Source organism: Mirounga angustirostris, unplaced genomic scaffold (genome assembly GCF_029215605.1).
Source record: "Mirounga angustirostris isolate CCGP_5_RB_7025 unplaced genomic scaffold, mMirAng1.0.hap1 SCAF_17, whole genome shotgun sequence".
Lineage (NCBI taxonomy): Eukaryota > Metazoa > Chordata > Mammalia > Carnivora > Phocidae > Mirounga > Mirounga angustirostris.
Genome location: NW_026991725.1, coordinates 13,898,477 through 13,911,221, shown reverse-complemented (window position 1 = coordinate 13,911,221; position 12,745 = coordinate 13,898,477). Strand labels below are relative to the sequence as shown.

At 37.3% G+C, this 12,745-nt stretch overlaps 1 protein-coding gene across 7 annotated transcripts in view; it reads right to left on the bottom strand.

The window, feature by feature from the left end:
• Positions 1–12,745, bottom strand: part of TRIM37 (tripartite motif containing 37) — a 197,491-nt gene that overhangs the window by 79,484 nt on the left and 105,262 nt on the right. For all 7 annotated transcript variants that reach the window (XM_064582669.1, XM_064582668.1, XM_064582670.1 and 4 more), the window contains exons 14-16: positions 11,186–11,300; positions 10,052–10,270; positions 8,653–8,789 (exon numbers count right to left, since the gene is read on the bottom strand). In XM_064582669.1, coding sequence (XP_064438739.1) covers positions 8,653–8,789; positions 10,052–10,270; positions 11,186–11,300 — 471 coding nt within the window. The remainder of the gene's footprint in view (positions 1–8,652; positions 8,790–10,051; positions 10,271–11,185; positions 11,301–12,745) is intronic.

The window sequence follows — 12,745 nt, the reverse complement described above, 5'->3', positions numbered from 1 at the left end:
ACAAAGAAAGCATCTGCAGACAACTGGCCTGAAGGAAAGCATCCATGACACAACAGCAGAGTGGATGCACTACACAATGGAGACACTCGAAAGCACCAGGCCCTGGGGAACAGGGGACACCACAGTGCAGGGCACTATAGGACCTCTTCTTCATAAGGCCATTACCCTCAAGAACAGGAGACAAAGTTGACCTTCCTAACACAGAGAAACAGGCAGAGACATAGACAAAATGAGAAATAAGAGAGTGGAATTTGTCCTAAATGAAAGAACATGACACAGCCAGAGATCTAAGTGAAACAGATATAAGTAACATGCCTGCTGTAGAATTTAAAGCAATGATCATAAAAGTACACTCACTGGACTTGAGAAAAGAATGGAGGACATCAGTGAGACCATTAACACAGAGATAAGTAATAACAGCAGAGATAAAGGTCTCAGTAAATGAAATGAGAAACATTCCTGATGGAATCTGATGGAATGAATAGGCTGGAAGAAGCAGAAGAATGAATTAATGACCTAGAAGACAGAGTAACAGAAAGTAATCAAACTTAACAAAAGAGAAAAAATAATTATGCAAAACAAGAACAGAAACAGGGAACTCAGTGACTCCCTCAAACATAGTTACATTCGTATTACAGGAATCCTAGAACAACAACATAGAGAAAAGGGAGCAGAGAATTTATCTAAAGAAATAATAGCTAAAAACTCCCCTAATTGGGGGAAGAAATCAGATTTCCAGAACCAGGGGCACAGAGAACTCCCAACAAAATCAACAAAAACATATCCACACCAAGATATATTATAATTAAAATGGCAAAATACAGGGACACCTGGGTGGCTCAGTCGGTTAAACATCTGCCTTTGGCTCAGGTCATGATCCCACGGTCCTGGGATCCAGTTCTGCATCAGCATCCTTGCTCAGCGGGGAGCCTGCTTCTCCCTCTGCCTGCCGCTCCCCCTGTTCATGCTTTCTAGCTCTTTCTCTCTCTGACAAAATAAATAAATAAATATTAAAAAAAATAAAATGGCAAAATACAGTAATAAAGAAAAAATATTAAAAGCAACAAGCCAAGGGTGTCTGGGTGGCTCAGTGAGTTGAGCACCTGACTCTGGATTTTGGCTCAGGTCATAATCTCATGGTGCTGGCATCCAGCCCCGTGTCAGGCTCCGGGCTCAGCGTGGAGTCTGCTGGAGATTCTCTCTCTCTCTCCCTCTGCCCCTCCTCCTGCTCACGCACTCACTTACTCTCTCTCAAATAAATAAATAAGTCTTAAAAAAAAAAAAAAAGGCAGGAAGCCAAAAGAAGACACTGACATACAAAGGAAACCCCATAAGGCTATCAACAGATTTTTAAGCAGAAACTTTCCATGCCAGAAAGAAGTGGCAAGTATCTTCAAAGTGCTGAATGGGAAAAATATGCAACCAAGAATACTATATCCAGAATTCAGAATAGAAGGAGAGATAAAGAGTTTCCCAGACAAACAAAAACTAAAGGAGTTTATAACCAGTAAAGTAGCCCTGCAAGAAATATTAAAGGTAACTCTTTGAGTAAAAAGGAAAGACTGAAAGTGACAGTATGAAGTTAGAAAACACAAAAGCAGTAAAAATGAACATTTTGTAAAAAATCAGTCAAGGAACTCACAAAATAAAAGGACATAAATATGACACCATACACCTAAAACATGGGGAGAAGTAAAGAATGCCTTCAAACTTAAATGATCATGAACTTAATATACACTGCTATATGCAGAAGATGTTATATACAAACCTAACGGTAACCACAAATCAAAAACTGTTAATATGCAAAGAAAGAAATCCAAATATATCACTGAAGAAAACCAGAAAACCATGACAGACAAGATCAGAAAAAATCTTGAGAAACACAAGTAATAAAGTGGTAATAAAAATAATATCTATCAATAACAACTTTGAATGTAAATGGACTTAACACTCCAATCAAATGACATAGGGTGACAGAATGGATAAAAAACAAGATCCATCTATATGCTGCCTACAAGGGATTCATTTTTTTTAATTTTTTTATTGTTATGTTAATCCCCATACATTACATCATTAGTTTTAGATGTAGTGTTCCATGATTCATTGTTTGTGCATAACACCCAGTGCTCCATGCAGAACGTGCCCTCTTTAATACCCATCACCAGGCTAACCCCTGCTCCCACGCCCTCCCCTCTAGAACCCTCAGTTTGTTTTTCAGAGTCCATTGTCTCTCATGGTTCGTACAAGGGACTCATTTTAACCTAAAGACACATGCATATTTTTTTTTAAAGATTTTATTTATTTATTTGAGAGAGAGAGAATGAGAGAGAGAGAGCACATGAGAGGGGGAGGATCAGAGGGAGAAGCAGACTCCCCGCCGAGCAGGGAGCCTGATGCGGGACTCGATCCAGGGACTCCAGGATCATGACCTGAGCCGAAGGCAGTCGCTTAACCAACTGAGCCACCCAGGCGCCCCAAGACACCTGCATATTTGAAGTGCAGGGATGGAGGGGCACCTGGGTGATGCAGTTGGTTAAGTGTCCAACTCTTGGTTTCGGCTCAGGTCATGATCTCAGGGTTGTGAGATCAAGCCTCACATCAGGCTCTGCACTCAGCGCAGAGTCCCTTAAGACTCTCTCCAGGAGCGCCTGGGTGGCTCAGTTGGTTAAGCATCTGCCTTTGGCTCAAGTCATGATCTCGGGGTTCTGGGATAGAGCCCCATGTTGGGTTCCCTACTAAGTGGGAATCTGCTTCTCCCTCTCCCTCTGCCCCTCTCCCCTGGTCATGGTCTCTCTCTCTCTTTCTCTCAAATAAATATATAAAAATCTTAAAAAAACAAAACAAAACCCTCTCACTCCATCTCCCTCTGCCCCTTCCCCCTGCACCCACTCTCTCAAATAAATAAATAACTTTTTAAAGTGAAGGGACGGAGAAACGTTCATCATGTAAATGGATGTCAAAAGAAACCTAGAGTAGCAATACTTGTAGCAAACAAAATAAACTTTAAAACAAAGACTGTAGGGGCGCCTGGGTGGCTCAAATGGTTAAGCGTCTGACTCTTCATTTTGGCTCAGGTCATGATCTCAGGGTTAAGAGACAGAGCCGTGGGTTGAGACATTGAGCCCTGCGTCAGACTCTCTCTCTCTCCCTCTGCTCCCCCACCATCTCTCGCTCTTTCTCTCGATAAAAAACAAAACAAAAACTATAATAAGAGACAAAGAATGACACTATATAATAAAGGGGACAAGCCAACAAGCAGATATAACTATTATAAATATTTATGCACCCAACATAAGAGCACCTAAATACATGAAACAGTTAATAACAGAAATAAAGGAACTAACGGATAATAATACCAAGAGGACTTTAACACTCCACTTACATCAATGGACAAATCATCCAAACAGAAAATCAAGAAGGGGTGCCTGGGTGGCTCAGTCGTTAAGCATCTGCCTTCAGCTCAGGTCATGATCTCAGGGTCCTGGGATGGAGCCCTGCATCGGGCTCCCCGCTCAGTGGGAAGCCTGCTTCTCCCTCTCCCACTCCCCCTGCTTGTGTTCCCTCTCTCACTGTGTCTCTCTCTGTCAAATAAATAAATAAAATCTTAAAAAAAAAAAAAAGAAAATCAACAAGGAAACAATGGCCTTGAATGACACACTGAACAAGAGGGATTTAAAAGAGATATTCCAAACATTCCATCCTAAAACAGAATACATATTCTTGTCAAGTGCACACGGAACATTCTCCAGAATAGATCACATACTAGACCACAAAACAAGCCTCAAAAAATTCCAAAGGATCAAAGTCATAGTAAGCATCTTTTCTGACCAGAACGCTATGAAACTTGAAGTCAACCAAAAGAAAAAATCTGGAAAGAGCACAAAGACATGGAGGTTAAAGAATATGCAACTAAACAATGAATGGATCAACAAGGAAATAAAAGAAGAAATTAAAAAGTTCATGGTAACAAATGAAAACACAACAGTTCAAAACCTCTGGGACACAGCAAAAGCGGTTCTAGGAAGAAGCTTATAGCAATATAGACCTATCTCAAGAAGCAAGGAAAATCTCAAATAAACCTAACCTTACACCTAAAGGAGCTACAAAAAGAACAAACAAAACCTAAAAAACCAGCAAAAGGAAGGAAATAATAAAGATTAAATTACATAGAAACTAAAAAACAGATCAGATCAATTAAATGAGCAGCTGATTCTTTAAATCAATAAAATTGATAAACCTCTAATCAGACTTATCAAGAAAACAAGAGAAAAAAACCCAAATAAATAAAATCACAAGGGGCACCTGGCTGGTTCAATCGGTAGTACATGCAACTCTTGATCCCAGAGTCGTGACTTCAAGCCCCACATTGGGTGTTGAGCCTACTTAAAATAAATACATACATACAACACATACATAAAATAAAATCACAAACAAGAGAAGAGAAATAACAATAAACAACACATAAAGACAATTGTAAAAGAATATTATGAAAAACCATATGCCAAAAAATTGAGCAACCAAGAAGAAATGGATACATTCCTAAAAACACATTACCTACCAAAACTGAAACAGAAAGAAACAGAAAATTTGAACATACTGATTATCAGCAAAGATACTGAATTGTAATAAAAAAAACTCCCAACAAACAAAAGTCCAGGACCAAATGGCTTCACAGGCGAATTATACCAAACATTTTAGAAAGTTAATACACCTATTCTCAAACTATTCCAAAAATAGAAAAGGAAGGATAGCTTCCAAATTCATTCTCTGAGGTCATCATTACCCTGATACCAAAACCAGATAAAGACACTACGAAAAAAGAGAACGACAGGGGGTGCCTGGGTGGCTCAGTCGGTTAAGCGTCTGACTCTAATGGTTTCAGCATCTATCTCTTGGTTTGAGCCCAGGTCATGATCTCAGTGATCCTGAGATGGAACTCCACGTCTGGCTCTGTACTCAACGGGGAGTTTGCCTGAAGATTCTCTCCCTGTGCCTCTCCCACCACTCAAAAGCATGCACTCTCTATAATAAAATAAATAAATCTTTAAAAAAAACATGAACACAGATGCAAAAATCCTCAACAAAATACTAGCAAACTGAATCCAACAATACATTAAAAAAATTATTCACCACAATCAAGTAGGATTTTTTTTTTCTGGGTGCTATGTGACTCAATATTCACAAGTCAATCAATGTGATACATCACATCAATAAGAAAAAGGATAAGAAACACGACCATTTCAATAGACACAGAAAAAACATTGGACAAAGTACAACATCCATTCAAGATAAAAACCCCTCAAGAAAGTAGGTGTAGAGGGAACATACCTCAACATAATTAAGGCCATATCTGAAAAACCCACAGCTAACATCATGGGGGAAAAACTGAGAGCCCTTCCCCTAAGGTCAAGAACAAAACAAGGATACCCACTCTCACCACTATTATTCAACACAGTACTGGAAGCCCTAGCCACAGCAATCAGACAACAAAAAAATATAAAAGGCATCCAAACTGGTTTGGAGGAAGTAAAACTGTAAATATTTGCAAATGACATGACACTATACGCAGAAAAATCTTAAAAATTCCACCAAAAAACAATTAGAAGTAATGAATTCAATAAAGTTGAAGGACACAAAATTAATACAGAGAAATCTGCATTTCTATATGCTAATATTGAAGCAGCAGAAAGAGAAATTAAGAAAACAATTCCATTTTTGATTGCACCAAAAATAAGATACCTAGAAATAAACCTAACCAAAGAGGTGAAAGACCTGTACTCTGAAAACTATAAAACACTGATGAAGGAAAATGAAGATGACACAAAGAAATGGAAAGACGTTCCATGCTCATAGATTGGAAGAATACTGTTAAAATGTCTATACTACCCAAAGCAATCAAAATACCAACAGCATTTTTCACAGAACTAGAACAAAAAGTCCTAAAATTTGTATGGAGCCACAAAAGACCCCAAATAGCCAAAGCAATCTTGAAAAAGAAAGCAAAGCTGGAGGCATCACAATTCCAGACTTCAAATTATATTATAAAGTTGTAGTAATCAAAACAGTATGGTACTGCCATAAAAATAGACACATAGATCAATGGAACAGAATAGAAAACCCAGAAATAAACCCACAATTATATATATGGTCAATTAATCTCTGACAAAGCAGGAAAGAATATCTAATGGGAAAAAGTCTCTTCAACAAATGGTGCTGTTGGGAAAACTGGACGGCAACAAAAGAATGAAACTGGACCACCTTCTTACACCATACACAAAAATAAATTCAAAATGGATTAAAGACCTAAATATGAGACCTGAAACCATAAAAATCCTAGAAGAGAAGACAGACAGTAACTTCTTTGACATCAGCCAATGCAACCTTTTTTCTAGATAGGTCTCCTGAGGCAAGGGAAACAAAAGAAAAGATAAACTACTGGGACTACATCAAAATAAAAAGTTTCTGGAAGGAAACAACAAAGCAAACAATTAACAAAACTCGAAATAAGTCAATCAGAGAAAGACATGTATCATATGACCTCACTGATATGAGGAATTCTTAATCTCAGGAAACAAACTGAGGGCTGCTGGAGTGGTGGGGGGTGGGAGGGATGGGGTGACCAGGTGATAGACACTGAGGAGGGTATGTGCTATGGTGAGCGCTGTGAATTGTGTAAGACTGCTGAATCACAGACCTGTACCTCTGAAACAAATGATACATTATATGTTAAAAAAAAAAGAAGAAGAAGATAGCAGGAGGGGAAAAATGAAGAGGGGGAATCGGAGGGGGAGACGAACCATGAGAGACTATGGACTCTGAAAAACAAACTGAGGGTTCTAGAGGGGAGGGGGGTGGGGGGATGGGTTAGCCTGGTGATGGGGGAAAAAAAAATCAACTGATGGAATGGGAGAAGATATTTGCAAATGACATATTGGATAAAGGGCTAGTATCCAGAATCCATAACGAATTCATCAAAATCAACATCCAAAACATAAATAATCTAAAAATGGGCAGAAGACATGAACACACATTTCTCCAAAGAAGACATACACATGGCCAAGAAACACATGAAAAGATGCTCAATATCAGTCATCATCAGGGAAATGAAAATCAAAACCACAATGAGACGTCACTTCACACCTGTCAGAATGGCTAAAATCAAAAACTCAAGAAACAGATGGTGAGGATGTAAGGAAAGGGAAATCCTCACGCACTGTTGGTGGGAATGCAAACTGGTGCAGCCACTGTGGAAAACAGTGTGGAGGTTCCTCAAAAAGTTAAAGGTAGAACTACCCTATGATCCAGCAATTGCACCACTGGTTATTTACCCAAAGAATACAAAAACATTAATTCAAAGGGATACACGCACCCCTATATTTATAGCAGCATTATTTACAACAGCCAAGATATAGAAGCAGCCCAAGTGTCCACTAATGGATGAATAAAGAAAATGTGGTATATATATATGTATACACACACACATACACACAATGGAATATTATTTAGCCATAAAAAGAATGAAATTTTGTAATTTCAAACAACATGGATGGAGGTAGAGAGAATAATGCTAGAACAGTCAGTAAGAAAGACAAATATAGGATTTCACTCATATGTTGAATTTAAGAAGAAAACAAATGAGGAAAGGTAAAAAAATGAAAGAGAGACAAACCAAGAAACAGACTCTTAACTACAGAGAACAAACTGATGTTTACCAGAGGGGAAGGGGATTGGGGGATGGGTGAAATAGGTAATGGGAGGGAGGGAGATATTTACAGTCTCAAATTATGTCCCCAAAGGATGTTTGTTAATTACAAAGTGAAAAATTAGTAATTTTAGAGTAGAGAAATCTGGCAGACATTAGTTTACCCAAGTAATCTAATCAATTGTAATGGGACAGTTAAAAGACATGTGCCCTCCTGCCACTCCCTCGGATGATCCTCTGAAAAGGCTCTATCATCACTTCTCTAGTACTCCTGCCTCAAGTGTGAAGAAACATTCAGAGGACTCCCAAATTGAGGGACTTGCTACAAAATAACTGCTCTTTCTGAGAAGTATCAAAGTCATAAAAAATTAAAAAAAAAAAAGTTAAGTGACCCAGATTAAAGAAGATTAAAGAAATTTAACTAAAAGCAACATATGATACCCAATTGGATCCTAGACCAGACAAAGGAAATCAATGGCAAATTTTTAAATGGTCATAGATTACAGTATTATATCAATGTTAATCCTGATTTTGATAACTATATTGTAGTTACATAAGAAACACAGTTGTTTTTAGGAAGTACACAATGAAAAGTATATTCACCTAATCGTGAAATTCTCAGACAAAAAAAAGTAGGAACACAAAATACTAACACCTGGGGAATGAATCTGGGCAAAGGGAATATGGGAACTGTTATTTAATATTTTTGTGACTTTTCTTAAATATGAAATAATTGCAAAATTAAAAATAAAATGAAAAACTAAATCTCATTTTGGAACCCAGAGATGAGAGGGAAGAAACTAATGGTCTTTCCTTCAAGCTCTCTCTTTATAGGAGATACTTTATAGCAAGTAAAAATGCTGAATATCCCCACTTTTAGGCCTAATTAACACGCTTCTATTACTTCCCACTTAGATGCTTCATAGGGGTAGTTAATGTGAGACACTCACATAGTTTCTTCGTCAATGTCATTTTCTTCTGTGTTACTTGTTGCTGTGGAGCTGGCAGAGGAACTGCTGCCATCAAGGTGATTCACTTCATCTTCCCCAACAAGATCCAGATCCAGATCTCCATCTGAAAGTTCATGCTAGATCAAGGCAAAGAAACAAGACTTCTATCTCAAATGTTTTTACTTAGGTGATCATCTGATCCAGCTGATGGACCAAGCACCAAAGAAGAATGTAATCCTCAGAATTCTCTGCTCCTGTGCAGAGGCAGCTGAGCCCTTTAGAGAAAAATCACACAACCACATCTGGTTCCACTAATAACTTACTGCTACCATTTTTAGCTGGGCCTTCAATGTCTCTGGAAATGCTTCATATATTCCATGTCAGCTGCCAATAAGGCTCTTCACAGGGTAACACTTCAAACCATCACTCCTCTAGTCCTACCTAACCTCTAATATCCCCAAGGACATCATAAAACTATCACTTATCTGCACAGAAAAACACACTGGTTATTAGTAAATACCCCCGAATTTTAGTGCCCTACCTGCAAACCCCACCGTTCCTTTAATTCATCCTATCAGAGGTTAACTGCTTCACCTGAGTGCTCCACTCCAACCACTCTTATCTCCTTAAATAGTTTGTCTTGTCAGTACCTTAACCTCACCTCTCTCTGCACTGGCTCCTTCATTTTAACACATACTTGAAGTCTCCCATCTTAAAAATAACAATTACAAACAAAACAAAACAAAAAACACCATGTCTCTGCATCACTGTATTACTTTAAACAATAATAATCACTTCTTGAATTCTCATTCTGGTTGTGGTTTAGCTGGGATAAAACCTAGCTGTCTCCCAAATCCTAAATCATTCTACCTACATACACAAAAAAACTTTACTAGTTTTAGTGAATGGAAATAGAATACATTTTATAATTCCACAATTTATATAGTTTCCAGAATGTACATCCTTTTACTTTGTAGAATGTACAGTTTTCTAACAAATTAATTTTAGAACCTTGCAACACTTTGATTCAACAACTTCTAATATTTACAGAAGAGCATACACTAGTCATGAAAATAAATGGATGAGACTTTTAGTACATTGATACATAGAGTATACATAGAGGACACTATATACTCTATATTGGAAACCATAATCTTATTTCTCTTATAAAACACAAAATGAATCTAAAACAAGTCTAATTATTACATAATTTTTTTAACTTAAGATTTATTTTGAGAGAGAGAGCGAGCATGAGAGTGGGGGGAGGGAGAGAAGGAGAGGATAAAGAGAATATCAAGCAGACTCCCCTGAGCATAGGACCCAACGTGGGGAAATCATGACCTGAGCCGAAATCAAGAGTCAGACGCTTAACTAACTGAGCCACCCAGGCGCCCCTTACATGATAATCTTCATTCTGAATCTTCTCTTCCTCTTCTTCATCCTCTTTGACCTCTCGTATAGAAGCTGTAGTAGGACCATCCTGAAGAAGCATATCCGTGCATGACACAGACTTCTTAGCACGTGTCTCAGGAGTGTCATCATTTTGGGGGCTAAGATGATTATCTGGTGGTGACAAATCTCTTGATTTCTGAGTTCGAGACAACTCAATAGTAAGTCTCTTTTAAAACAATAACAGCACAAATAAACATGAGTCAAAAGCAGTGCTTCACTGGTACAGTGAAAAATATTTTAAGTAAAAAAATATATCCAGATGTTTTAAAACCATTTTTCAAACCATCTCTCTCACTCCCTCCTGGTTTTGCTTATGGAAAAATCTATGGCAAAAAAAAACTTGCCCCCTTTATTCTCATTCTTCTTCTCATATCCAGCCTAAGCTACCCAAACAATTAGCAAACTGTACAGTAAATACAAGTAGTTTTAAATAGTATACTTATCATGAAAATCTCTCCAAGTATGTATGCATTCATACTTTCCTCCCTCATCTATTGACCCATTCTCAGCACTTCCATCCTTGCACTCCACCTCAATTTCCACTGGCAGAAAGAAATATGCCTTATATAACTTAGTTTACCACTCTAAGATAAAAATTCCTTAACTGATCCTCCCCAGGGCTCAATTCAGCAATAGTGAAAATTCAAGATGGGGTAATTTTCAATTACTCTATAGCTTAGACTCCTTTAAATTCAAGATAGCATGGAAAAGAGAAATACTCAAATCACTGAGAGAAACACAGAGTTTACCTCAAATGAGAGCAGCACTGTCCAATAGAGCTTTATACAATGATAAAAATGTTCTATATCTGCAATGCCCAACACAAGCACTTGAAATGTGGCTAGTGCAACTAAAGAACTGAATTTTTAATTTTAATTAAGTTCACACAGCCACACGTGGCTAGTGGCTAATGAACCAAGAGTGCAAAATTAGAGGCTCAAAGGTGGTACATAGATGGAGAATAAGGTAATTGGACTTTTCTACAAAATTACAAAAGAGGAATATCCAAAATCTAATTACAAATATAACAGGCCAGTAAGACTATGAATATGAAACACTAAACCCGTATTTTTTTGCTTACCTCTTTAAGGTTATTTATTTGTTGGATATAGCTAGTTTGGGCAGCTTCCAATTGAGTAATATACCAGTGCTGGTCCCGGCATTTTTGAAAGAAAGTTGGTGAACGAACCTGAAATCTTAAGAAAAGAGCTGCACATGAAACATGATCCAAACAGTAAAATATTATCAACTCAGCCTTGAATCTGTAACTATAAATTCTATAATTTTAAGTTTATTTGATTACATTACAAGGCTAAAATTAAAAATGAACTCGGGGCTGTTGGTATTAACCATTTACACATATAGTTTACAAATTATAATGACATAACATTCTGAAAACTTATCTTCAGGTCAGTTGTCTAAACACAAACTATACTTTTCTATAGAAATAACATTACACATCATGGTTAAACTCCCAAACTACTAAAGCATATTTATTATAATAATCTAGATCAAATACCATGTTGATCACGAGTTGGGAAGAAGACCATGCCATGCAGGAAAGAGGAAGCTAATGCTTTCTTCCCCCCTTTCTTGCTTAGGTCAGACCCTACAAAAATAGGCAAAGTTTGTTTTAGACACTGCTCTTTTTCTTTCCCGCTTTCATCTCATGTTCCCATATTTCTTACTCCCCAATAAAAAAAAAACAAAAAAAACAAAAAAACTCCCTTAAAGGGTCAACTACCTGGGACTGCTTTACTGTCCCCCAACAGAGTTGCATACTCTAAATAACCTATATTCCCAACCCCTCCAGATGGCAGCTTAAAATCAGTTCTCCATACATCACAATATGGCATGTTTCAGCATGGGTTAGGGAAAAAAACCAAGTATATTAAAGGATTTTAATGGATAAATGATAGGATCTCAATCTATTCAGAGTTATCTGTACTTTTATTTATTTATTTTTTTTGGTGGGCAGCAAAGCAAGGTTTATTGAGCAATAGCAAAGTGATAGTACAAAGCTCCCAAGGAGAGAGGGGACCTGAAGGGGTTGCCCTATCTGTACTTTTAAAACCCTAATACTTACTAATGCAAAAAATCTCTACCTATTTTTAGATAAGCGAACTTGAGTTTATTCATAGTGAAAAAAAAATCTATAGCAATATGTAAAGAGGTTTCTAAAGAATGGAAGAGTCCCAAGAGGCAAGACTAACTTGGAAGCCTACAAATCATCCTTCAAGTCTTGCCACCGTTAGGTTAAATATCATTCTATTTTTCTGTAGGATTTTACAACTAGTATAGGAATCTACTGACCATCTAGTTATCTGCAGCAGATAACGATTTTCAGGCAAAGATACTTATGCTTTAGAGGATAGAGATTATTCACTCAACCACTATCCTAAGTGGATACTGCCCAGTCAGTATACATCAGTAAGACTTTCAAAAGGACATTATTATCTTTGAATAACTAATGAGCTATAGTCAATTATGAACATTACTGTTAGTTAGTATCTGTGTCATTAAAACAAAAGCAAACATCAGGTAAAATTCCTTAACTTCCTCATTTAACAAAAGGAGAATAAAATACATACTTATTCATATGTAGTTATAGAAAAACCTTAAGTAACTTTCTTTTTTTTTT